Genomic DNA, 26,331 nt, shown 5'->3' with positions numbered 1-26,331 from the left:
TTGCCTTTCTCAGACTCGGAAGGCCTGTGGTGTATTGCAAAGCCCCTGGCTGCCATGGCAGCTACACGCCCAGGCTGCGGCCATCCCCAGGCCTCGCAGAAACCCTGCCATACCCATCCAGGGTGCTGGTACCAGACTTGGGCTGTTGGCGTGGCCCAGCCGCCTCCTCACTAGTGGGCGGACTCTTCCAACACTCGCCTTTCAGTACTCAACCTCCTTGGCCATAATGACCTTCACCTCTGCTCCCACTCGGACCTCACCCTCAACCTTGGCCACTCTCTTCATTTATCCCCGAATTCTTCCCAGGCGTGGCCCATTCTCTGTGTCCCTCCTGGCCTCTGCTCTAACACCCCCCTCGAGACATAGACCTAGGACTGCCCCCTGGGGTCTCAGTGCCTTGTCTTCCCCAAAGTCAGTCATCTCAGACACTCTTGACTAAAGACACCCCAATTCTCTCCCCATCTTATCCTTTTCCTGACCTGCCCAGAAAAAACCTTCAACCCTGGAATCCTGTTCATGGCTACCACATTTGCTCGAACAAAACCGAATAACCAAGCACGCTGGAGTCAGTCATTACACGTTATGGTTTTCAACTTCATCTGAGCCTGTAACGCTACCTGGAAATCTCTTAACCTCCCCCGCTGGCTCCTTTGTGCAGTCCCCAAGGCAGATATTTCAGCCTCCACCACCCACTCCTTGAAACTTTTATTCCACTCCCAGACCCCTTCTTTGCTGTCTTAGCAGGTGTGCTTGCCTCCTACCCCCGCCCCCCCCCCACCCTCCCTGAGAAAAGCAAGGCCACCAGACGGGAGCAGGCTCGGCTCTGCTCAGAGGAACATACCCTCTCCCCTCCTGCCTCAGGTGAGCCCGCTCCTATCTGAGGCCACCCTGTTCACCTGGCCTTAGATCCCATCTCTCTGGCATCCCTCTCTCTTCAGCGCTCTCTTTTTCACCTCTGAAATGCTCAAATCTCCTTATACTTGGATAAAGAAAAATCCTTTAGGTTCCCTTCAAGCTACTCTTTTGTTCTATGAAGCTAACTCCCTCCTCTACCATCAAGCTTCCTTTTTTTAACTACAGCAGTTATATTAAAAAGAAAAAATTCTCAAACTTCTTGCAACAGTGACACAGAGCCGCGAACCCCATTTCTGTTTCTGAGTCTTCTCTACCAGTCACCCCCCCCTCAACCCATTAAGACTGGTGTTGGCCTTCCCCACACCATGAGAAATGTTCCCATAAGCCACTCCAAGGATCTCTCAACCGCCAAATTCAATGGCCAATCTTCAGGCTTCATCCTACTTGATCATCTCACAGCGTTTGATATGCTTGGCTCTCTGTTCGTGAGCCTCTCCCCTCCTTGGCTTGTGATTGAGCCCCTCAAGGTTCTGTCCCTGTCCCCTCCTCTCCTGCCCTGCCCTCTGCCAGGGTGATCTAGCTCATCCTCTCTCTTACAGTCTCTAAGTCAACAACCCCCCCAAAAGACACCTCTGGCCCAGAGCCCTGCCCTTTTCTAACTGTCCCCTGGGCATCTCCCGCTGCATTCCCTACAGATACCTCAAAGGTCTCAAACTGGGCCATTCCTCTTTCTGCAGAACCTGTTTCTCCTTGCCTTAACACCGCCCGGTCCCAAGCATAAACTCCCTGTCATTCTCAGCACCTCAATCCTGAGGCCATCACCAACTTTTCCTGAGATAAGACAGCCTCCTCTCTGGTCTCCCTGTTCCTACCCAGCCTCCATTCTGCCTCCTTAGCTTACTGTCCTAAAAGACAAATATGATTATATCACTTTCTGACTGAGGATCTTCAGATGGCAAAGTGAGGCCCTCTCCCACCTCTCCCAGCATGCTCTGTAGTCTCCACCCGGCCACACATACACGTCTCCCTTAGCTCCGCCCGCCCCCACACCCCCGCGCACCTCCTAAGTGTCTCACGTTCTCCAAACTCACACACAAAAGCCTCCCCCTGGAATGCTCTCCTCGACTCCTCAGCCTAACAAACCCCCGGAGTGCCCCCAAACCCACCTCTTTTTTCACTTCTTCTATGAAGCCTTCATTAATATCCCCCCATCCCAAACAGGTTGTTCTGTCCTCTGTGCTGCCCAGAGCCTGCTTCACTCCTCGATCGGGGCGCTCTCCGCATTTGTCACTGATCTATTTGCTGTCGCTCTCCCCCACCATTTGGTGGGCTCCTCCAGGGCAAGCCTCCCTTCCCTCCCCTCCCTTTATCTCCATCTCCATCTCTAGCACCCAAGAAGCCCTTGGTAAATGTGACAGAACATCTTAGGCCTCCCAGGCCCCAACTCCTTCAGCTTTCTGCTCACCTGAATTCGGAGCTGGACTCCGATAAGAGGGGCCTGCCCAGCGTTTCTTGGAGCCATTGCTGCAGTAACGCCTCCTGCTCAGGACCCTTTCTGCGAGCTGCCGCCAGCCATAGGCGGGGGCCGTCCTCATCACTGGAGTCCCTGGAGAAGCCTCCCATCTCAGTAGCCCACAGAGGTCCTGGGGGAGGGGTGGCTGCTCCCACTGCCCCCACAGACTCCGGCCACCCCATGTCGCTGGAGACTCACAGCTCCAGGTCCAGCTCCCCCTGGTAGGAGAGGGGAGATGCACACACGGAGCAGGTGTTGTCCAGGAGGCGGAAGCAGGTGAGACAGAAGAGACCTGGAGGAGGCCGGGGGGGAAAGGAGGTAAACTTGTACCCCCCCAACCACTGTGCTCCCCAGCTTTCAGCCCTTGCCTCCCCGACCCCACCCTTGGGAGGACCATCCTCATCAAGCGGTGCACACTAGGGAGTTGCTGCAACGTCACTTGCATATAAATTCTATTTGCACTGGAGGATTAAGGCTCACAGAGAAAATGAGCTACCTGAGGGCTCTGTGTAAATGAGGACATGCATAGTAATGAAGGGAGGGGTACAAAAGGTGAGGTACAGGAGAAGTCCATAAAAGAAAGACAACAGCTGATTGTCATATGCAAATGTGGTGAGTCCCAGAAGGGAGAGGCATACTCCCGAGGAGTCTCACCTCGGCAGCCTGGGGTACCGCAGGACACCGAATTCTCTGTGTCCCCCTCATCCTGGAGCTGCCCGCAGCCCAGGCAGTAGGTCTGCTGCTGCCTAGAGTGGCTGATAAACGGAGCCAGGCAGGAGCACCTGAGGAGAGGGGTCCCAGACACTAAGCAGGCCAGCCCAATATATCCAGACAAAAATGTAATTCAAAAAGATACATACACCCCCGGGACTTCCCTGGTGGTGCAGTGGTTAAGAATCCGCCTGCCAATACAGGGGACACGGGTTCTAGCCCTGGTCTGGGAAGATCCCACATGCCATGGAGCGACTAAGCTGGTGTGTCACAACTACTGAGACTGTGCTCTAGAGCCCGCGAGCCACAACTACTGAAGCCTGCGCGCCTAGAGCCCCTGCTCCACAACAAGAGAAGCCACCACAATGAGAAGCCCGCACACTGCAACAAAGAGTAGCCCCCACTCGCCGCAACTAGAGAAAGCCCGTGTGCAGCAACGAAGACCCAACGTAGCCAAAAATAAATAAATTAATTAAAAAGATAATACACCTCTATGTTCATAGCAGCACTATTCACAATAGCCAAGACATGGAAACAACCTAAATGTCCAAGGACAGATGAATGGATAAAGAAGATGTGGTACATATATACAATGGAATACTACTCAGCCATAAAAGAGAATGAAATAATGCCATTTGCAGCAACATGGATGGACCTAGATATTATCATACTAAGTGAAGTAAGTCAGAGAGAGAAATACTATGTGATATGGCTTATACATGATATCTAAAATATGACACAAATATACTTTTATGAAACAGAAACAGACTCACAGACATGTCGTTGCCAAAGGGGAGGGGGGTGAGGGAGGGATGGAGTGGGAGTTTGGGGTTAGCAGATGCAAACTGTTATATACAGAATGGATAAACAACAAGGTCCTACTGTATAGCACAGGGAACTATATTCAATAACCTGTGATAAACCATAAAGGAAAAGAATTATATAAAAAAAAGAGTTTATGTGTGTGTGTGGCTGAATCACTTTGCTATACAGCAGAAATTAACACAACATTGTAAATCGACTATATTTCAATTTTAAAATTAATTAATTTTTTAGAAAAAGCAGGCCAGCCCAGCCAGCGTAGCTAACCCTTGTCTTCTCTAGCACCACCCTCCAAACCAAGGGTAGTGCTTCCTGCAGGCTAACCTCCATCCCTCTGACTATAGCAACAACATCTCTGCTTCCTGTCCTCCTCCTCCTTTCACTCCCCACCCCTAAGAATTCTCATCCTCAATCCATTCATGCATGAATGCCATGCAGTGAGCACCCTCTTCAAACAAACCTCTGGACACCTAGGAAGGACAGTGGTCCATTCTGACCTCTGGCTCTTTTTCTACCCCCTCTCACCCCACTTCATATAAGGAAGGACAGTGGGCTCACCGCCTGGCCAGCACCTGGAGGACACTCATGTGGCCCTGGTCAGCTGCCCGTCTCCTCACTGATCGGTGCAGGGCAGCCAGAAGCTTGGTTCGGCGGCTCAGAAGTACATTGTAGAGGTAGGAGATCCTCTCCTGCTGGAGGGGAGGTCAAGGATGGGGTGCCCTTGATCCTGTTTCTTCTACGTGGAATGCCCTCTGCTCCCACCTCACTCCCTACCTTTGCCTTCTGTCCAACTCCTATGAATCCCTCTAGGCTTGGCTCAATGCCCCTTCCTGGGGGAAGACTTTGGGACTTCCCTAGATAGATTCACCCATTCCCTCCTCTGGGTTTCCATAACACTTTATTCATTCCTTAATAAAAACATTTTTTTCATTGTAACATCTTGTTAAAAGCCTGTCCGGGGGCTTCCCTGGTGGCGCAGTTGTTGAGAATCTGCCTGCCAATGCAGGGGACACGGGTTCGAGCCCTGGTCTGGGAGGATCCCACATGCCGCAGAGCAACTAGGCCCGTGATACACAATTACTGAGCCTGCGCGTCTGCAGCCTGTGCTCCGCAACAAGAGAGGCCGCGATAGTGAGAGGCCCGCGCACTGCGATGAGGAGTGGCCCCCGCTTGCCACAACTAGAGAAAGCCCTCACACAGAAACGAAGACACAACACAGCCATAAATAAATAAATAAATAAATAAATAAATAAATAAATAAATAAATAAATAAATAAATAAATAAATGCATGCATGCATGCATGCCAGCCTGTCCGGCCTGCCTCAAGACTGTGTCTGGTTCACCTTGGCATCCTTGAGGCCAGCACGGTAACTGGCATACGGTAGATGCTCAGTGAGTGGGTCATAAATGAGTAAACAAATGGTGAGTTTCCATTCACACCTCAACATGTTAACATGGCTCCTGTCCCCCTAGGGTTTTAGCAAAACTTTGGAGGCAAGCTTTGTCTCAGAAAGCCCTGCCCCGAGAGGCACCAGTTCTGCCATCTGCAGTCCAGATCATTTGCTTTGGGGTTCAACCAGAGGAGAGAGAGCTGGGCTGCTGAAGGCCTCTTAACTCCCCCAAACCAAGACAGACAGCCATGAGCTTAGCAGCCTGGGGAGGGGGGCAGGAACTGGCCGCGGACCACTCACCTGCTCCCGGGATGGGTAGTAGGATGCACAGATGACCCGCCGCAGGCGACTGACATAGTTGCCAAACAAAGTGATGAAGAAGCACAGGCCATACATGACACCTGGGGGCACAGAAGACACAGTAAGCCACTGCCGGAGGGCACGAGGTGCCAGCCACGCTCACCCTCAGCAGTCTGCGCCTCCTTCCCTGAATGGTGTCTATTCCCCCAGTGCCCTCAGGGGTGTGGATACCGATGACTATGTAACCAGTGGTGTTGGGCTCCGAGGGACGCAGGAGGCAGCGCTGGGACAAGATGGTGATGTTGCCTTGCTGCAGGACATCAAATGCGGACACCAGGTCGCGGTAAATCTTCCCAGTAGAGCCAGTGCCTTCCACAGTTATGGATATTAGCACAGGGCCTGGCACCAAGACACTGTGTGAGGGATGCTCTTGGCAGCTGCCCACTCCACCATGCCGGAAAGGCCATACTTTCTGGAGGGTGGAGAGTGAACAGTGCAAGGCATAGAGATGGCCCCCAGGCCCTCAGCCAGGGGCCTTGGGCGCCCTAGGCACCCTCATGGTGCCCTGGGGCCTAACATCAGCCCTTGGCACCTGGGACTGGCTCCATGGTCCAGAGCTGGCTGGCACTGGTGCCTGGTCTGCCTTCCCAGGCTACCAGATTTGAAATGACCTTAATGGTCAGTGAGTCCATCCCCTGACTCCGTGACCACCCAGAAGCATTTATTTTAAAGCATTTGCCTGGGGGAGGAAAGGATTGGGAGTTTGGGATTAGCAGATGCAAACTATTATATGTAGAATGGATAAACAGGGTCCTACTGTATAGCACTGGGAACTATATTCAATATCCTGTGATAAACCATAATGGAAAAGAATAGGAAAAAGAATATATATATTATGTATAACTGAATCACTTTTCTGTACAGCAGAAATTAATGCAACATTGTAAGTCAACTATACTTCAATAAAATTAAAATTAAAAAAAAATGAAGCATTTGCTAAGCATTGATTGTGTAGTGGGTACTGAACTAAGTGTTTTATGGATTGTTTTGGGGTGTTTTTTTTTAATTTATTTTTGGCTGCATTGGGTCTTTGTTGCTGTGTGCAGGCTTTCTCTAGTTGCGGCTAGCAGGGGCTACTCTTCATTGCGGTGTGCGGGCTTCTCATTGCGGTGGCTTCTCTTTGTTGTGGAGCACAGGCTCTAGGCGCGCGGGCTTCAGTAGTTGTGGCACGTGGGCTCAGTAGTTGTGGCTCGTGGGCTCTAGAGTGCAGGCTCAGTAGTTGTGGCGCACGGGCTTAGTTGCTCCGCGGCATGTGGGATCTTCCCGGAGCAGGGCTCGAACTCATGTCCCCTGTATTGGCAGGCGGACTCTCAACCACTGTGCCACCAGGGAAGTCCCATGTTCTGGGTATTTTTTTTTTTAACTTTTTCTGTTGGGCCTCTGGTACACAGGATTAGATTAATTCTATTCTGTGGTTTGTGGCACACACTCAAAGGTCCACCAGCCACTTAGCACATGTGGTCTCATTTACTCCTTAGAGCCACCCAGAGAGGTTGCTACCATGATTGTGCCATGGTTCAGATGAGGAAACTGAAGGTCTGGGAGGTTCAGCAAGGTTGCTCAAGGTCACCATCTGGTAAAGGACACTACTGAGATTTGAACCCAGGCCAGTCTGACTTTAGAGCTTGTGTTTTTAGCTATTCTGTTATGGTATAATCTTGAACTGGGCACAGGGGTTACCAGGCAGAGGAGAGAGCTGGAGGAGTGGCAATGTCAGGGGCTGGTAAGTATGAGTGACATGGGGACATTCAGGCAATCCCCCAGGGCTGAGGAAACTAAGGAGGTTCAGGCGCTCACTGCGGGCCACGATCTCCCCCTGCAGCTGGTACCGGGCCAGGTCCAGGACCCAGAAGATGGCATAGTCCAAGAAGACCAGGAGGAAAACGAGGAGGAGGTGCCGAATAAGGTGGAAGGTCGCCAGGATGTAAAAAATCTGCTCCCACTGGGACAAGAAGATGGAGCCTGGGTAGGGGAGAGCTGGTCAGGAGGAGGCTCCCCAATTCTCCCCACCCACCAGAACCCAGCTCCTACAGAGATCTCCCTCCTGGAGGCGGCTCCTGCCCCTGATCAAGCTGGAGCCTGTCTGCTCATCTGGAAGACGCGGAAGCTGTGAGGACCCCTGGGCAAAGGTGGGAAGCACTCTTTGTGGGCAGGGGCTCCGTGGCTAGAGGTGCAGGCCTAGCATCTCCACCTGGGCCTGGTGGCCTATTTCCAGTCTCTAGGAATCCTCCCTCCTGAGGCATCCTTGATACCCTTACCTGGCCCCCCACTTCACAGAGAGCACTGCCCACCCCTGCCCAGCTGCATCACCTCCATATCAGCACAGGCACACTTCCTGCTCGCCACCCTCCCCCCATCGAAAGCCTCCCCACCTTCGCTTCCCTTGCTCCGTATCCACTCGCCACGCATCCTTCCCTCCGTCCCGACATCCAGGGTGCTCCCAGAAGCATCATCTTCCCCTCCTCTCTCTGTCTGCGTGCTCTGAGCGACCCTACTTTCCCCTTTCATTCTGAGGGCTCCCCAAAGACAGGGTTGTGTCTCCGCCCCCCACGGAAATTTCCTTCAGCTCTGGCCTGTCTCCCCGACCTCTCGTCCCGCCCTGAGCCCGGCCTGTGCACGGCACTTCTGGGCAGGGCAGTAGGGTTGGGGGAATCCCTGGCCTCCCTCAGGGTCCCTGTCTCCGGGTCCCCAGGGCCCTCACCCGGCTGGATGTACTGTCTGGCCTCACGGGCACTGAGTGGCAGCACTGTGGGCAATCCCGCCACGGAGCGGACAGCATCCATGCGCAGGAATCGGCTGGTGATGTAGACGTTGTCAAAATTGTCCCAGTTCAGGTAGCGGTACCGGTAACACAGGGCTCTGATGGGGCACACGTGAGGCCGCTCAGCAACCCCCGACCAGCCCCCCAGGGCAGGACACCCTCCCCCACCCCCCACCCTGCCCCCAAACTCCAGCCTCCCAGGATGCCATGGGCGTGGGCCGGCCCCCCAGCAGCCCTAGCTCTCCGCCCTCACACCCGTCCTCCATCCCCTCACTGGAGGTAGAGAAGCATGAGCAGCAGAGGCGTTGTGTAGCCCATCAGAGCCAAGGCCTCTCGGACGCGGTGCAGCTTCATGCTGACAGCTTCATGGAGGTCCAGAGCTACCTGGGACAGGCTCCGAGAGGCATTGAGATCCACAGAGAAGTGGTGGGTGGCTGTCATGTTGAACTCAAACTCCTGACGCACCTGGTTAATCAGCCTCCTCACGGCTGAGGTCCGCGGGTCCGGGGGAGAGGCAAGCAAGGAGAGTTAGGAGGGCATGGGGCTGCCCTCGGGAGGGGCCTGGTCAGCCCAGGGGTCCCACGGCTCACAGGCCAGCCGGGAACCCCCAGTGTTGGGACCTACAGTGGACTGAGGAGGGGACAAAGTCTCCACAGTCTATGCCATTGCCACTGCGTGCTTAGCACCAGCCTTACGTCTCCACAACGAACATCTCAATGACCTGCCACAGGGGCAGGGACCCTGCTTCTCTCCCCAGCTCCTGCTCTCAAGTCAGGCTTTCAGGAAGCACCTCCTCTTCTCTGGGCCCCAATTTCCTGGACACTGGCCTGGGTAACCTCTTGAGGTCCTTTCCTGCATTTTCATTCATGGTCTGGGAGCACTCCTGGGCTGGCACATCCTGGGATGGGGGAGGAAGGCCTCTCAGGAGCACCGCATGCAGCAGGGCTAGGAGGGGATCACTCACGCGTGACGATGCTCTCACGCAGGAAGGTTTGGATGTACCCGGGGATGATGCAGAAAACCTGGACCACTGAGAGCCGAGACCGAGTGTCAGCAGGGCCAGGGAGACGCAGCCTGCCTCTCCCACCTGCAGGGACCTTGCTCTCACAGGGCCCCCTGACTTTTCACTTTTCCTACTAGCCTCCACATGGGCTCAGAACATTTTGGCTTCTCCTTATTACCCCACCCTCCGCATTGGTTCCTCCCTATCTGCCCCCCACAATCCCACAAAGGGCGCATCGTCCTTATTGGTCCCATATTTATTGCCCCCCGTTGGGCCCCTGGGCCCACCCTCCCACCTGACCCCTACGTTTGCCGGGCCCCCAATCCTGCCGGCGAGCCCCCGGCTCTCTCACCACTGGCAAGTCCACAGAGCATCAGCTTGAAGGGCATGAGCACATAACACAGGTGGTAGGCTTGTGGTATGACCTGCATGCAGCTGTCCTTGGCGTCATCGAAGACCCGAGCACACTTCAGGTAAGGGTTGCCCAGCTCCGAGTTGCACACGTCACCGATGTGCAGGAGCCAATACCACACGTTCCGCAGGGCCCTGGCTGGGGATGGCTGCGGGGCTGGTACCCAGGAGTCCTGCAGCATCTTCTCGGGGGGTGGGTGGGGAACACCAGGACAGCACCCAGAGCTGGAGAGGCTCACGGTCAGGGGCCTGGCTGCGCTATATCCAGTGGGAACTAGTCAACACCCAGGCGGGGCCCAAACAGTCCTGGATGGGGGGTGAGGGTGAGGAGACTGGGTGAATTTTGATCCCCCCCCCCCCACAAAACAGACATGCTAATGTACTGACCTATGTGCTTCACGCCATCCATGATTGACCGGAAGAACTTTCGGACCCGGTCAGCCACCTCCTTGGCCTTCTGGGCAATGGCTTTAATCTTGTTCAGGGCACCTGAGAGGCGGGGGCAGGGGTACTGTTGGATCTCCTCCTCTGAGGGCTGGTTGTCACCATTGCCCTGGAGTAGGGAGTGGAGGGGGCCTGCCACTCGGGAAATGGGCAGCCCGGATGCTTGGGTCTGGGAAATAGTTCATCTGGCGGTGGAGCAGGCCAGAGAGCGAGGGTCAGGGGGTGTAACAGGGTGCTTTGAGGTTAGGGCCCAGGACCAATGGAGAGGAATGAAGCCAGAGGACTGTAGAATGCGGAGGACGGGGGGGAACTTGGGAGTCCGTGGAGATGGGCGGCCTTACTGACGAGGGGCTGCCTGGCCCTCTCCAGCACTTCGGCGGTCTGGTTCAGGGCCAGTTCTGCCCCACAGGCCACAGCCTCGCTGGCCCGGGTGAAGTTGCGCAGGGTGTTGGCACAAGGCCCTTGCAATACCAACCCAAAGGCAGCCACCAATAGCAGTGTCCGGCCCTGCTCTAGGGAGAGAGCTCCCTCAGAACCAGGCCCCCAGCCTGGCACATGGCGGCATATACCATACAAGTGCCTTATAGAAGCCTTGAGAGTATTTCCCTCAACCGCCCTCTCCCTCAAGATCCCTCCTGCCCCAGCCCCTGCCCCAGGGCCCACCCCTTCCACTGGGTGCCAAGCTCACTGGAGGAGGCCTGGGGCAGCAACAGGAGGACGGTGACTCGGACCTGGCGGGAGAATCCCATGCCCAGACTAAGGAAGGCGGCCAAAGTGAGGGTGCCCACCAGGCAGCCCCAGGGGCTGTGCCCTTCCACCAGCAGCTCCAGGAGCCCATAGGCTGTGGCCAAGGACAAGCCCAGGATAAAGCCCCCTGTGCTGCGGACCACGGCCCGCGCCATGCTCGGCTCCTCTGCCCCCAAGGGGTGCGCCGCATCCTTCATGACTTTGGGCATGGCTGCGGAGACTAAACGTTTCCCTGTCTCCAGGCGATGCCCACCAGGTTCTGTGGCTCTTAAAGGCCCTAGAATTTCTCAACGAATTCTAAGGTTCCGGAGGGCTTTTGCTGTATCTTGGAATTCTTTATCCAGTTGCAAAGGGATAGGTAGGTTTCTAATCTCCACATTTCACAGCAGAGGGATTAAAAGACACAGACCCCAGACAGGTTGTGGGTGAGGCGGTGGAGACAGAAGCAGAACCTCTCGTCCAAGGACATCTTCGAGGAGACTTCTGGGATGAGAGAGTGTTCATCCAGAACACACTTATGGCCATCAGACCTCATCAGAACGGAGCAAAAGGGCAAAAAAGGAAACTACCCCACACCAGTGAGTCGGTCACCAGAGACCCCGACCCTTCCCAGTGACTCCCAGCGACTCCCAGCCCCCACTCCTCTCACCCAATCTCTCCTCCAGGACCCCAGCCCCTTCCCCCACTTTGGGGTCCCCCAGCCTCCACCCCCTCATCCAGTGCCCTCCTCCGGCCTAGCCCTTTCTTCTTCTATCGCTCATGTCTGCCCCACTTCCCCAGGGTCCCTCATCCTCTTCAGGATCCCCCAAGTCCCTGCCACCCTCATCCAGATTCCCCTGGCCTCTACCCCGCTGCAAGCCCCTAATCCTAATGAACCACGCCCCAGCCGGAAGAGTGGTATGTTGGCCTTGCTGGGCTAAACTCTTCGACCTTTCAGCGGTGCAGAGGTTCCTGAGCTGGGGGCTGCCCGTCTCCTGTAGCCGATTCCTGTGGCGCCAGCGGGGCGAGTTTCCAGTCAGTGCTTTCCTGCTGGGGGCAGGCACCGGGGGGCTCCTGGCCATAGGTGAGTATAGAGCAGAGGTCAGGGGTGGGGCCCATCTTTTGACCTTTGGCTTGACCCTGTATCCTTAGGTCTCTTTCAGCTCCTGGTGAACCCTATGAACATCTATGAAGATCAGAAGATGGTGACGTTGTACAGCTTGGTGGGTTAGTGCCGGGCTAAGGACAGGGACACAGCCCAGCCCTGGGTGCCCAGGAAGGAGTCTGCACTTGTTTCTTCTGTTCCCAAGTGTCCCTTGTAGCCTCAGCCTTGTCTTGGGCTTTGAGAGGAGGGAAGGGGCCCCCAGTCTACAGAAGAAGACACAGTCCTTGCCCGCTAGAGTCTCCCCAATCTGAGGGACTCCCTATTACCCCCATGATATGGTCCAAACCCCACGACCATTCATAATCCCCATCTCTCCTGACCTCTCTGGTCTTGTTTCCTGCTGCTTCTGATAAATTCAATTCATTCACTCATTCATTCATTTAGCACTAACTGAGCACTTGCTAAGGATTCAGCAGTGAACAAGGTTGACAAGCACCCAGCACTTTTTAAAAAAAGTTTTACACTCCTAGAGCTTATAATATATAACACATATTACATACAATACATACATTGTAATATATAGTGCATACTTGTATATATACATGTGCAGTGACAGCTACAATATAAATCTAATGATTTCTTTTTTTTATAATGATTTCTTTTTTTTCTAATTGACATATAGTTGATGTACAATATTATGTTAATTTCAGGTGTACTACACAGTGATTTGACATTTGCAGACATTATGAAATGATCGCCACGATAAGTCTAGGAACCATCTGTCCTCGTACAAAGTTACTACAATATTATTGGCCATGTTCTTTTTTTAATTGAAGTACAGTTAATTTACAATGTTATATTAGTTTCAGGTGTACAGCATATTGAGTCAATATCTTTATAGATTATACTCCATTTAAAGTTATTATAAAATATTGGCCGTATTTTGGTCAATAGGGATATTGACCAAATTCTTTATGCTATATATTATATCCCTGTGACTTATTTATTACATAGCTGGAATTTTGTACCTCTTAATTCCCTTCAACTACTTCCCCCCTCCCCAACCCCACACCCAGCTCTTTCAGAGTTTACGTTCTCTTTCAAGTTTACATTCTAGTGGAGAGAGTTAGACAACACATGAACAAGAAATAAACAAGAGAATTTCTGATGGTGACAAGTGATATGAAAAAAGTAAACCAGGGGAATGTGATAGAAAGGGATTGGGAGCTAGCTTGAGTAGTCAGGGAAGGCTTCTCAGAGAAGGTGACATTTGAATGGAGACCTCGTATCAGGAGGTGTTGGGCCACAAGAACAGAAAACCCACCTAAAAGTGGTTTAACCATAGAGGGAGTTTATCATCTCATATAACAAGTTTCAAGGTAGAGTGGTTTTGGAGTTTGGGTAATTCAGCAGCTCAGTAAACCCACCAAGACGCAGCTTCCTTTCGACTTTTTTCTTCTGCCGTCTTTGGTCTGTAGATCATTCCTCTTCGGGTCATGAAATGGCTGCAGCAAATCCAGGCATCACATCCTCATACAGGAATGTCAAAAGAGCAGAACAATCCTTCCTCATGTCTCTTATAAGAACAAAGAAAACTTCCCGTAACCCCCCAGCCAACTTCCCCCACACCTCTTTGGTCAGAGCGACAGCATGTGTCCCTTCCTAACACTGTCCCAGGCAAGGGGCTCGGACATGGCATCATCCCCGGTTCACTGAATGATCTACCTCTATGGGATACCAACAGAAAACTACTTTTTTCCCTGACCACTGTATTCCAACCTTTCTCCCACTGATGACCTCTCACACAGACCCTTAGCTTTCTGGTGATTTTAATCTAGAAGACCTAGTCCTGCTTCAGTAATTATGACTGTTTTTAGGGTTTAAGAGGTCCAATCCAGTCTACGTCAAGATTTCAATCTCACGTCCATTCTCAAACATCTTCCCTCCTTACCGCCCCCTTGCCCCGCAGCTCAGGCCTGATCCCTGGTGTGAGGTCCCGCGGTGGAGAAGGGGGCATGGCCTGCTCACTCACTGTTTTTCTCCACTTCCTTCCCCTTCTGGTTCTTCTGATGTCAGAAAGGGGATTAGAAGAATTAGAGGAAAAGGGACAAAAGTCTGAAGTCATCGATACTGTTTGAATTCCACCGCCTCTGTGCGGCGAGTGCTCACATCCTGGCGGTCTCAGGGGGCCCATTCATGGTCCCGCTGGAGGCTCTGTGTGGACCGCACAGTGCCCGGTTTCCTGCTGAGGGCAGTTCTCTTTGACTGACTTCGAATGAAGCTCCCTGTAGCTCCTACAGGCCACCTGCAGCCTCTTACTTTTGGATGCCTCCACCCAAGCAGGCAGAAGGTCCCCATCCCAGAGGGATGGCTTGAGGCCTGCTGCCCTCCACACGTCTGCTTGTCCCAGAGGAAATGCACACATCCTTGCCCTGCCAAACTGGGAAAGCAGGGCCCCTTGCAGCTGCCCTCTCCCCTGTCATGATGAGAAGCGAGTACCACTCTCCACGTTCATGTTTCCCTGACACTCCCGGGAGGCCCTGCTGAGCACGTCCGTGAACTCTCCTCCCTCTCTGTGCTCCGGTGACAGCCCTGGGGTGGCCCTGCCAGGCTCTGCAGCTCAGCGGACGTCCAGCTGGGAGGGATGAGCCAGGTTCCCCTTCTTGCAGCACCAGCTTCAGAAGGATTCTCTTGGAGTCTGTCACTAGGCATGAGGAAGTGGACACCCATCCTCTCCTCAGACTCTCCTCCCATGTCTGCCTACTCTCACCACTTCTCTCTACGTCCAGAAAACTCAGATTTCTGGTCTTGTCTTTGTATAGACTGGTTGGGGTAGAGGGGTGAAAAACCAGTTTAGCTCTTTTGGTAAAGCCCAGACTGGGGTCAGCAAGTTCCATGGGGTTCTCTTTAGAATGTAGAGCAACGCTTGGTCAACAATCATCCTCAGAATGTAGGACAACTATTTGTCCACTATCGTCCTCAGCTTGAGTCTTGGCCAAAAGGCCAAAAGGCTGGTGGAATAGGCCAGCGTCGGCGGACGCGGTGGGCGAAGGGCTGAGTAGCATGCGATCACTTAGGCAGGGGCCAGATCACGAGAGTCGGTAGACCGTGTTAGGAGAGCCTGGATTTGTTCCCAAGTGAGATGGAAAGTCATTGCACGGTTTCAGGCGGAAAAGGGACATGATCGGATTTACATTTTTACAAGATGCCTCTGTCTGCCTTGTGAAAATTGAAGTTTAGGTTAGCAAGAGAGGAAGTAGGGGACTAGTTAGTCCCAGTGAGAGACGCTGGGGACTCTACGAGGGCAGTGCAGATGGAGGGAAGAGTCAGGACTTAGGATTTGCTTTGGCGATCCTTGGGAGAACACTCTATCCACACAGGAATCTTCTAGGTTCCCTGACCAGTTTATGCTGTTCCTTTGGCCTGGAATGCCTAACAACACTTACTCATCTTCCAGGCCCAGCTGACACATCACCTCCTTTGTCCAGCCTTCCCAGCCCCACCCGCCCCCGCAGAAACACCCGCTCCCTCCTTGGCTCCCACAGCTCTTTGTAAGCACCTCCCTGTGCACTTAGCACTTGGTGTTGCAGTCATTTGTTTACCCGTCTGTCTCTCTCCCTGGATTATGAGCTTCAAGGAGCTCACTGTTTCCCTGCAGAGACCACAGGGAGACACATGTGAAACTGCTAAAACATACCAGGAGGTACACGATTAAGGGCTAAAATTAGGGACCGAGATGGTGAGTGCGGTAGGTGTCAGAGCACGGGGAATACTGAGGTGGCTGTGACCTCTCTTCTGACTGCTCTGAGCACCAGTGCCTGTTTCCAGAATTTTTCTCTTGCTCTCTCTGCTCCCTCAGTACCTAGGGTTAGTGTGAATCCAGCCTGGAAAAGGGAAGTGTTGGCCCCCTTCCCTAACACAAACCCACACACTCATACACACACCAAGTCAATCATCGACCATGGCTTTTCAATCTCTAGCCATCTCTCCAAGCCCTTCCACAGGCTGCCACACAGTCGAACTCTGTAAATGGCTCTTCAATAAATGAATGCATGAGTGGCCTAGAAGGCCTATCAGAGTCAGTGTAAATGGGACAAGGGCAGTACGGTGATGGTTCTAGAAGGGAGTTGTGGGGGTGGGGTGTGCTCTGCTAAACCTGGTGGTTTAGTGTCCTGACTCTGCCTCGCCACCTCCTGGGCTCTCCTGACAGGCTTGGGGGCCATAGGCTGGGGGACCTCCCCTCACATCCGCTGCACCAGCCTCCTGCTAGTACCCAAGATGCTGGGCAAGGAGGGCCGGCTCTTTGTGCTGGGATACGCCTTGGCCGCCATCTATGAGGGTGAGTGTGTGCCCCTGGGTACCAGTTAGTGACACTGAAGCAGTGACCCTGGGTGGGCCATCCATTGAGAGCCAGGCCTGGTGAAGGAGAAAGAGTGGGGATCTAATCCCAGCTGTTCCAACTTGCTGTGTGTCCCTGAGAGAGTTCCTCCACATCTCTGGGCCACCTTAATTTACACAGAGAAAAAAATCAGGGGTTGAATGAGATGACCTCTCACCAGCTTCTGAGGCCCATCAGTGTACAGTTCTAGAAGGTGGTCACTGCCCGCAGAGCAGGAGCTAGGGATGGGCTGAAGAAAGTTAATTGGCTCTAGAGGGAGATAATCTACCAGGGCATCTTCCCGCAGGACCAGTGGCCAACCTGCGGCACAACCTCAATGAGGTGATAGCATCGCTCGGCTGCACTGTGGAGCTGCAGATCAACAACACCCGCTCGGCCTGGCGTGTCTCCACAGCCCCCCTGCGGGCAGTGTTCAAGGACCTGCTGGTCAGGACCCTACACAGGCAGGGCCTAGGGGTCCCTCTCCCCGCAGGGCCTAGGTGACCTGAGCTGGGACCCTGGACTTACAGTTTCTCAATGGGGGCGGTACTGGCATTTTTGACAGAACTGTTCCCAAACATTGCAGGATGTGCCCTGGTCCCTGGGCACTAAATGCCAGGAGAGCCCCCGCCCCCAGCCACTGGGACACACCACACACACACTTCCAAACACCTGAGTAGGTTGTACTCTGGGCAGATGAGCTAGAATTTCAGGAAACTGGGGGCCCTGGCCTTGAGGAGTTTGGAAACTTTGAGGATCAGGGGAGGAGGGAATTGGGTACTGGAGATCGGAAGAATTGGAAAGTTGAGGAGTTGGGGAGAGAAGGGCTGAGGGGCTTGGGAGTCGGGGACACTGAGATGGCACAGTGGCCTGAGAGGTTGGTGATGAGGGGTGAAGTCCAAGGACCTGGAGAACCCTTCCTTGACTAACCAGGACCTGGGATGGGAGGCCTCAAGAGGAGCTGGGAGCCTGGGACGTAAGCGAAGCAGGGGCACCTGGGGAGGAGAGAGGGCTCCCAAGGACTAAGAACAGTGGACAGTTTGAGGCGAGAGGCCATCTCTGGGCCTAGGCTCCCTATAGGCTTGAGGTAAGAGCCCAAAGCTTGGCTAATAGGGGAGGAACAGGCTGTCTGGCAGCAGAAGCTCTAAGCTCGCATGCCTGACCCCTTTCCTCCCTCTGACTCCAGAGCAGCAAAGAGTCATTGAAAGCCAAGACTCAGAACATCACCAACTCCTTTGAGGAACTGGATGCCCAGGTGAACAGTGAGAGTGGATACGCGCCCGAGGATGCCGAGGGCTCGGAGGAGACAGCCCCAGGCAGAGAGACCCTCCGCGCCTCAGCCTTCAGACACCGCCTCTCTACACAGAAGATGTATGAGCTGAAGACCAAGCTGCGTTGCTCCCGTGAGGGGGATCCCTGGGCAGGGGAGGGCGGGGAGGGCTGCTGGGCCAGGGCTCCGGGTCAGGGTGTGGGGACCTCAGACCCCCCATTGCCCCTTCCCGCAGATGTGGTGAACAAGGCCATGATAAACTGCCGCCGCTGGTTTGACCAAAAGCACAGAGAGTGCACTCAACGCATCTGGGTCCCACTGCTCAACCACCTGCTCTGCCTGCCCATGAAGTTCAAGTTCTTCTGTGGCATTGCCAAGGGTCAGCATAGTGGCAGGAGGGTGGGGAGCACCAGGGATAGGGATCTGAGTCCTTGGGGACCACTGGGCAGGTGTAGGGTAGGAAGGCATTCAGGAGGGCAGGCTTTCAGCTCTGAGGACACAGCATCCCCAGGGTCCAGCCCTTCCAACCGACCAGCTTTGTGACTCAGGTGAGTTTACAGCAAGGCTCTCAGCTTCGTCTCTTCATCTGAAAGATGGGCATAATGATAGTACTCATGCCATTAGGGGTTTTTGAGGATTTAAGGGGATAACACATGTAAAGCAGGTAACAGAGCTGGCCCACAGAGGAATTGCTCTATTAAGTACTGGCTATCATAATTAGTGTTTGGTATGGTTATAGACAGGTGAAAAAAATGGGGGAAAGAATTCAAGGAGAGTGAAGAGGGGAAAGACTCAGGGTGGTAGAAAGTCACGGGCAGGGACTTTCAGTGGTTAGGGCTCCGCACTCCCACTGCCAAGGGCCCGGGTTCAATCCCTGGTCGGAGAACTAAGATTCCACAAGCCACATAGCGCAGAAAAAAGAAAGAAAGAAAGAAAGAAAGAAAGTAAGTCATGGGCAGAGAGACAAAAAAGCAGCATGAAGAGGATCACGGGAAAGGAGGACTAGAGGCCGGGCCCAGGGAGACCCCTCACCTGGGCCCCCTGTCCACCAGTGATGGAAGTTTGGTGCCGTAGTCGCATCCCAGTGGAAGGCAACTTTGGGCAGACCTATGACTCCCTCAACCAGTCTATTCGTGGCCTGGAGGGGGAATTTTCAGCCACTATTAACCTCAAGGTAGGAGAAGGGCAGTGTGAGGGTGGGGGGAGATGGAGAATGGGAGGAGGGCACAGGGAACAGGGCGTGAGGAAGAACAAGGGAGCGGGCACAGGAGGGAGGTGGCTGGCTGTGAGGGATGGGGAAGAGACGAGGAGTGGTGCTGGGACTGGGTGACAGGAGAGGGAGGGTGCCGAGCCTGCAGCACGCAGGGACCTGACTCTGGATGGGTGGTCGGCCAGGTGTGAGGAGGTGTCACCTCATACAGGTGCAAGACTGTGGCAAGGAGGGCAGCGAACAGAAGGCAGTGGCAACTCCCAAAGGTCCGGGGACAGGAGTGGGGCATCAGGGGAGAGAAGCCACAGAGAGGCTGGGAGGCTGGGTCTGGGCCTCTGAGTCGGCACCCGGGCCCGTCCACCAGGAAGAGAAGCGGGCTGGGGTGCTGGGCCTCAACACGAGCTGGGAACACGTGAGCACCGAGGTGCGGGACTACGTGAGACGCCAGGAGGCCCAGCTCGAGTGGGTCCTGCGGCTGCTGCACGTGCTGCTCTCCTGCACCTTCCTGCTCGTCCTCCACGCGTGAGTCCTGAACCTCCACCCAGATGCCTCTTCCTCCGCTCTGGATTGGAGCCCTGCCCTGAGGGAGGCCCTAAGAACGGAGCTGCAGAGCCCTCCTCCGACTCTGAATGTGAATGTTCTTGTGCCTTTAACTTTGCCTTTTTATATAGCTGGGATCGCTGTTTACCCAAAGGTAAAGGAAATGTGGACATTTTGTCAGAAGAAACGTTACCCATGTTCCCACCACCTTAAAAGGGCGACCGTCTTCATTTATCTACCTCCTTCCGGCCTTTATCCCAATGCTGACTTTTTTTTTTCCCCACTTTTAGCTTTGACTTTTGATTTTTTTTCTTGCCCTTCATATTCCCCTTGGCTCTGACTTTGTGCCATTTTTATCGTCCAACTCTGCTTTCATTTTCTCCCACCTGCTGCGTTGGCTGCTACTTTCCCTCCATTTGGACCAAAGTCCTCAACCCCACCCAGCCTGGCGTCCAGCTGGGCTGCCCTGAGCCTCACTCAGCTTCCCTGCTGACCTCTGGACCCTCTATTTCCTGTCTCCACCCCCAAATGCCTGAGATGGGCAGGGGCTGGGCAAAGGCGGCCACAGGGGCGCCTGCTCTGGCTGCCCCTGTTTGTGGGGCTTAGGGTGACTGCAGGTGAGTGGTTATGTGCGTGCCCAGGGCCCTGTGGGAGGACAAAGATCAATGAGCCACATTCCTGCCTTCAAGAAGCTCAGGGTCTAGGGGAGGCAGGCGAGGCATCCACAAAACAGAGATGGTTCAAGGGCTGTACTATGGACTGGCTCTCGGGTCTGGTATGGGAGCTGAGGAGGGGCCCCTGCAAGGGTCATAACTGGGCTTCAAAAGGCTGCAGATGGGGAGCTATGGTCAAGAAGAGGAAAGGTGTTCTCTTGGACCAGGAATCTGGCATTTGTGGGATGTGGAAGGCGGAGGCTGGGGTTGAGGACTGGGCTGAAGTGGGCATAGCCAGAACAGTCTGGAAATCCCTGCAGGAGGGCCCTGAACTGCCCCCCAGCTGCAAGGTTGCAGGGTGGACTGGAACAGCCTGGAGGCAGGGAGGCCAAGGTGGGTCAGAGATTAGGGAGCCTGAGTGGCGTGGGGTGTGGCAGGAAGTTGGCCTGAGATGGAGGGAGGTAGGGGGAAGGTGCAGCAGGTCTCAGAGCCAGCTTGGGGAGGGAAGGAAGGAGGCACAGAGTCAAAAGCCACTTCCAGGTTTTCAACCTGGGTGAGGTCACTCACTGAAGGGGCTGAGCTGGCTGAGGGGCGGAGACCAGACTCAGGAGGCCCAGGCCCAGCAGCGCTAGGTCTCTCCACAAGGGGGCGCCCACAGTCTTTCTTTGCATTTATAGTTACTTCTATCCTAAAGGCAAAGATGTGGATTTTTACAGGGTCCCAGAACCAACAGCATTGGAACTTATGTTTCACAGTTTACAGAGCTTATTTAATGTACTTTTACAGTTTTAAACACATTTCCAACAATTAACATTTTTTCCTCAGGAAACTGAATCATTATGTGGGACTTTGGGAGATAGATACACAGAGGAGAGTTACACTTGCGTGGGCACACACACGCACACACGGAAAACATCGCCGTACTCAAGGGTGTGTCAGAGAAGGGAAATGATGCTTGAGACGAGTTTTGCTTGAAGTGACCTCCGGGAGATGTTTTGAGGGCTCGGCCAAGAGGCAGGGACTTGAGAGGTGAACGTGGTAGTCAATGGATCAGGTGATTTCTGCAACCTCGAGGGGTTTCCTTGTCTCCGTGCCTTTGCTCCTGCTGTTTCTTCTGCTTGATATCCATCCTGAAAGTTCCATGCCTGGGAAACCTTCCCCTACCTCCTAAGGACACGCATGCACTTACACGACGCTCCCTCCCCTCCTCACCTCTGTTACGTCTCACCAGTGTGTATGTGCATGTCTTTCACTGGACCGTGGACTGCTGGAGGGCAGGGCAGAGCCTTCTTCTCCTAGGACGCAGATGGTGCTCAGTGCGTGCTGGGTGGCCAGCTGACTGTGCATCAGGGAGGCCCATGGTTAGGGGTGGGTGAACCTGGAGGCGATGGAGACACCCTCGTCCACAGGTGCTTCTCCTATGTGGACAGCTATAACGGGGACATCCGCTTCGACAACATCTACATCAGCACCTACTTCTGTCAGATCGATGAACGCAGGAAGAAGCTGGTGAGTGGGCGCAGCCCTGCCCAAGGGTGCCCTGCTCTGCGCCCTGTGTGGCTTCATGCTCCAGGAGGGCAGAGGGGAAAGGGAGAGGGCGCTCAGTGTTCTCACCGTGTGGACATTTTTCCCAGGACAAGCAGACTCTGCTGCCGCTCCGCAAAGCCGAGAAGAAAACAGTCATCTTCCCCTGGGACCCCACTATCCAGGCCTCAGAAATGAGAAATGTGGTGAGGATGGCATGGAGGGCAGGCCCCTGGATCCTACTAGAGGCAGGGATCTGCGGGGTGGAGGGCAAAGGCGTCAGAGGGGACTCCATGCCAGGGCCAAAGGCGCTGCCCAGCTCTGCCCCTCCTGCTCCCTGGGCAGATAAGGGAGCTCGCGGAGACACTGCCCGTGCTGCTGCTGCTACTACTGCTGTGTGGCCTGGACTGGGCTCTCTATTCCATCTTCGACACCATCCGCCACCACTCCTTCGTGCAGTACTCCTTCCGCAGTGAGCCCCCGTCCCCACCCCAGGCTCCAGGCCCAAGAGACAACCCCCTGGAGAACTCCCACCCCTGTGCAGCCGCCCCACTCCAATTCTTCCAATTTCCTCACCTCCTTCTGCATCTCGGCCCCTCCCTGTCCTCCTTAGGGTCAAATATCAGCCCTGCAACCTGACAGCTATCACTGGGGGTCTCTGTTTTCACCCCCCTTTATATCTACCAAAAGGAGGAATTAATACTCAGTGAAGGGATGGAAAGTCCTGTGCAGTTGAGAAGTATTTGTATGCCTTGACCTCTCCCCTACATCCAGTCCCCAACCTGCCCCATCCCCATAACTCCAACGCTTTCCTGACTCCCCTCCTCACACACACCACGTCCCCTATCCTGGCTTCAGGCAGTCATAAACTGGAGGTGAAAGTCGGGGGAGACTCCATGCTTGCCCGGCTTCTTCGGAATACCATCGGGGCCCTGAACACCTCCTCGGAGATGGTGGTGGAATCCAACAACATGCGTGAGTGATGCTGAAAGTTTGGATCAGAGGAATTGAGGGCTGGGAGGGCCAGGGTCTTTCCAAGACAAAGAGTTCGGGGACTGGGCCTTGGCTGTGGCGAGATGGGGATTGGCGTGCTTGCATTGGAGAAATTAAAGTAGGGAACATCAGGTCAGGCTTGAAGAGTTGGAGGATGACAGGCTTGGGTCAGAGGAGTCTGAGGGCTGGGGCCTTGGGGCCATCTGGTCCCAGCCCTCTGGAGCAGTGCTGTTCAACAGAACTTTCTGCCGTGATGGAAAATTTCTACATCTGTGCCAAGTTGAGCAAATAGCTTCATGGGCCTAGTGGCTATAATACCGACAACACAGCTCTGCAGGGTGAGGGGCAGGCAGGAGGAGAACAGGGTAATCAGAGATTTAACCCACACCCCACTGGCATGGGGAATTCAACCCAGAGCCGCAGCCGGTCCTGGCCAGAGCCCTGACAGGCCTGCCTCCTCTGCCAGCCTGCCTGCCCCAGCCCGTGCCCCTGAGTACCAGGGCCTATCTGAGGGCTGCACTACCAAGCAGCCTGCTAGTGTGTCTCTGCCTGCTCCAAGCTTTCGGCTACCGGCTCCGGAGGGTCATCGCAGCCTTCTACTTCCCCAAGGTGCGCCTCGCCCCGCCCTCTCCACCCCTACATGCACACACACACCAGCCTGAGCCCAGCTCCCCACAAGCCCCATCTTTGGGGAATGTCTTCCTCCTCTGTACTGTCTCCCTGGCCCCAGCGTGAGAAGAAGCGGATCCTTTTCCTCTACAACGAGCTCCTGAGGAAGAGAGCAGCCTTCACCCAACTGAGGAGGGCCACCATCGTGAGGCGGGCGCGACAGCAGAGGGCTCCTGTAAGTCCAGGCCTGTGCCCCTGGCTGGGTCTGAGAACTGAGGGGGAGGGGTATCTCCCCTCAGTCCACCCAGCCCCCACCAAGGTCCCAGGCCTACTGATGCTCAGTGAGTTCTGATGGGATGCATGCCAAGGGCCCTGGTCATCCAGCTCCTGGAGGTCAAGGCTGTGTCCATCTCTGTGCCCCAGGATTCAGCCCAGCCTGAGATCCTAAGTGGACCATTGGGAAGCAGGCAGAAAAGGGGAATCAGATTTGATACCATCAGGTCAAAGGAGAGCAAGAGGGGTTCATCAGAAACAAGGGACCCAAGGCAAAACCACAGGTTCTTCTGAGAGGGCTTCAGACCAGAACCTCAGTGCAGTTCCATCGGTGGGTGGGGTGGGAGAGTTGGTGGATGAGGGGAAGCAGGTGGGCTGGGGATGAGGGAGGCTTCATGAAGGGGCATGCAGTGTACAGAAAGAGCACACCGTCGGAAGAACCAGGCTCCAGTCCACACTCCCTCATTAAGCTGTGTGACCTTGGCCATGGTCTTCACTGGACCTCAGTTTTTCCTCTGAAGAATGGGGAGTTTGGACAGATCTGTAAGGCCTGTTCACTAGAGATCAGTAATAGAGTGGTGGTCAGGTGTGGGGCTCTGGTGCCAGAGAGCCTGGGTTTGAATCCTGGCTCCTCTCCTTATTATGATGACAATTGTGTGATCTTGAACACACTTAAATGCTGAGCCTTGGTTTTTCCCTTCTGTAAAATGGAGTTAACTACTCCATCTAGTTGTAGTAAGGATTAAATGAGTCTCACTGTCATGGTGCAGGCACATAGCAAGTTCTATACATGTGTTAGTTGTCACTGTGTGATCCTAGGCAAGTGATCACCTCTCCAAGCGTCAGTTTTCTTGCCTGAAAAAGAGGTGATAACAACAATATCTGCCTTACATGGTTATTGTTTGAATTGAGTTAATTTACTTACAGTTTCTTGGTACAGTGCCCAATACTATTTCAAAAGCAAGTGGCAGCCACTCTTATTTAATCAGCCCTAACAAAGCTCATAAAAGTGAGAGACTGTGTTTGCTTAACTTTTTCCTCCAGTGCCTAGATCCCATAACTCCCATGACACACAGTAGGGGCTGAATGAATGTCTGATGAAAAAATGAACATACTACAGGAGGAGGTGAGCTCCATGTCCTTCTATTCCACCATCTTGATCCAGCCTCCTAAGAAACTCACTGAAAATGAACATACTATGATTCCATGACCAGATCATGGAGTTAACTGGATTTTGATGGGTAGATGGAAATGTGAAGGGCATTCATTCCAAGCTAAGGGAACAGAAAGTGCAAAGACTCAGAGTCCAAAGGGAATGCCAAGTGCCAGAGCTAGTCTAAGGAGAAACTGGCACAGAAGATGCAAAGTTCAGGGAGGGGTAAGTTGGAGCAGAGGCTAGAAAGAGACCAGACTGTGGAAGGCTCAGAAGGCCAAGCCCAGGAGTTCTGCCTTTGTTTGGCAAGCAGTGGAGCCCCTGGAGTTTCTTTCTTTCTTTCTTTCTTTTTTTAATATTTATTTATTTATTTGGCCGCACCGGGTCTTAGTTGAGGCACACAGGATCTTCGTTGCAGCATGCGGGATCTTTAGTTGTGGCGTGTGGGATCTAATTCCCTGACCAGGGATTGAACCTGGGCCCCCTGCGTTGGGAGCACGGAGTCAGCCACTGGACCACCAGGGAAGTCCCAACCCCTGGAGATCCTTTTTTTAAAAAACATTTATTTATTTATTTGGCTGCGCCAGGTCTAAGTTGCGGCAGGCAAAATCCCCATTGCTGCCTGCGGGATTTTCTTTGCGGCATGAGGGATCTTTTAGAAGTAGCACGCAGGCTCTTAGTTGTGGCATGTGGGATCTAGTTCCCTGACCAGAGATCAAACCTGGGCCCCCTGCGTGAGAAGCACGGAGTCTTAACTACTGGACCACCAAGGAAGTCCCCCCTGGAGTTTCTTGAGCAAAGAGCATCTGATAAGGTGGCCTGAGAATTCCTGGCAATTGTGCGGAGAGAGGGTGGGAGAGGGAGGGAGCATAATGAGCCAGGCTTGTGATTTGGAATCAGGGTACCTGCGTCCAGGCAGGTTTGATTGTTCAGTCTGTGCCTTTGGGAAAGTCACTTAACATTTATGAGATTCATCTTTCTAATCTGTAAAGTGGGGGGGAACACAATAGTGATAGTCTTATCTGCCCTACTCACTTCTCAGCCCCACGGTGAGAATCAAATAAGGCGATTTATGGTAACGTGATGATGGTAGTTGCTGTTACTGGCTGGGAGATAATCGAGGCTTCATCCTCCCACTCTCCATCACGGAGTGAGGGAGGCTCTCTAGGACCCACTTGCATAGCACCCTCGCCCTCCAGGGGTCTTCTTTGCCCAATCCAGCTTCCTCCAACATGTGGGCATAGTCAGGGGTTGAGACTTCAGACAAGAAGCGCTAACAGGCTCTAAACCCCCTATGCCTCCCAACAGCGCCGCCACCTGGCGGACATCCTGCACCGCCGCTGCCTGCCCCTCTTGCGCCCCTGGCTGCGCAGGCGATGCGTGGTGTGCCAGGCACCCGAGACGCCCGAGTCCTACGTGTGCCCTACGCCGGATTGCGAGGCGGTGTACTGCCGGTCGTGCTGGAACGACATGCAGCAGCGGTGCCCGGTCTGCACACCCCGCGAGGAGCTCTCCTCCTCCGCCTACAGCGACAGCAACGACGATGCTACCTACGCGGAGTGAAGGGGCGTCCTGCTGGCTCTCCCACCCGCTCCTTCCTGTTTAATAAAATGCTTTGTACACGC

At 54.1% G+C, this 26,331-nt stretch overlaps 2 protein-coding genes across 2 annotated transcripts in view; one reads left to right on the top strand and one right to left on the bottom strand.

The window, feature by feature from the left end:
• DCST2 (DC-STAMP domain containing 2) overlaps positions 1-11,513 on the bottom strand; it is a 13,728-nt gene extending 2,215 nt beyond the window's left edge. The window contains exons 1-14 of the mRNA XM_082467030.1: positions 10,961-11,513; positions 10,614-10,784; positions 10,212-10,317; positions 9,770-9,963; positions 9,379-9,444; positions 8,689-8,902; positions 8,355-8,512; positions 7,451-7,615; positions 5,825-5,992; positions 5,594-5,694; positions 4,460-4,590; positions 3,023-3,150; positions 2,567-2,660; positions 2,321-2,461 (exon numbers count right to left, since the gene is read on the bottom strand). Coding sequence (XP_082323156.1) covers positions 2,321-2,461; positions 2,567-2,660; positions 3,023-3,150; positions 4,460-4,590; positions 5,594-5,694; positions 5,825-5,992; positions 7,451-7,615; positions 8,355-8,512; positions 8,689-8,902; positions 9,379-9,444; positions 9,770-9,963; positions 10,212-10,317; positions 10,614-10,784; positions 10,961-11,228 — 2,105 coding nt within the window. The 5' untranslated portion in view covers positions 11,229-11,513. The remainder of the gene's footprint in view (positions 1-2,320; positions 2,462-2,566; positions 2,661-3,022; positions 3,151-4,459; positions 4,591-5,593; positions 5,695-5,824; positions 5,993-7,450; positions 7,616-8,354; positions 8,513-8,688; positions 8,903-9,378; positions 9,445-9,769; positions 9,964-10,211; positions 10,318-10,613; positions 10,785-10,960) is intronic.
• On the top strand, positions 9,920-26,331 carry DCST1 (DC-STAMP domain containing 1). Its single transcript, XM_082467412.1, is given in 23 exon segments — positions 9,920-10,014; positions 10,016-10,045; positions 10,047-10,097; positions 10,099-10,139; positions 10,141-10,145; positions 11,406-11,461; positions 11,463-11,541; positions 11,544-11,597; positions 11,957-12,082; positions 12,151-12,225; positions 16,314-16,442; positions 16,789-16,928; positions 17,668-17,884; positions 17,987-18,130; positions 18,804-18,925; positions 19,326-19,483; positions 21,564-21,663; positions 21,789-21,884; positions 22,024-22,150; positions 22,537-22,653; positions 23,138-23,280; positions 23,402-23,515; positions 26,015-26,331. Coding segments are annotated over 23 exon segments (2,466 nt in total). The 5' UTR covers positions 9,920-9,927; the 3' UTR covers positions 26,270-26,331.

The sequence above is a fragment of the Balaenoptera physalus genome (assembly GCF_965194825.1).
Source record: "Balaenoptera physalus genome assembly, chromosome: 1".
NCBI classification, from domain to species: domain Eukaryota; kingdom Metazoa; phylum Chordata; class Mammalia; order Artiodactyla; family Balaenopteridae; genus Balaenoptera; species Balaenoptera physalus.
The sequence above is the reverse complement of the archived record's forward strand: the minus strand, read 5'-3'. Positions and strand labels throughout refer to the sequence as shown.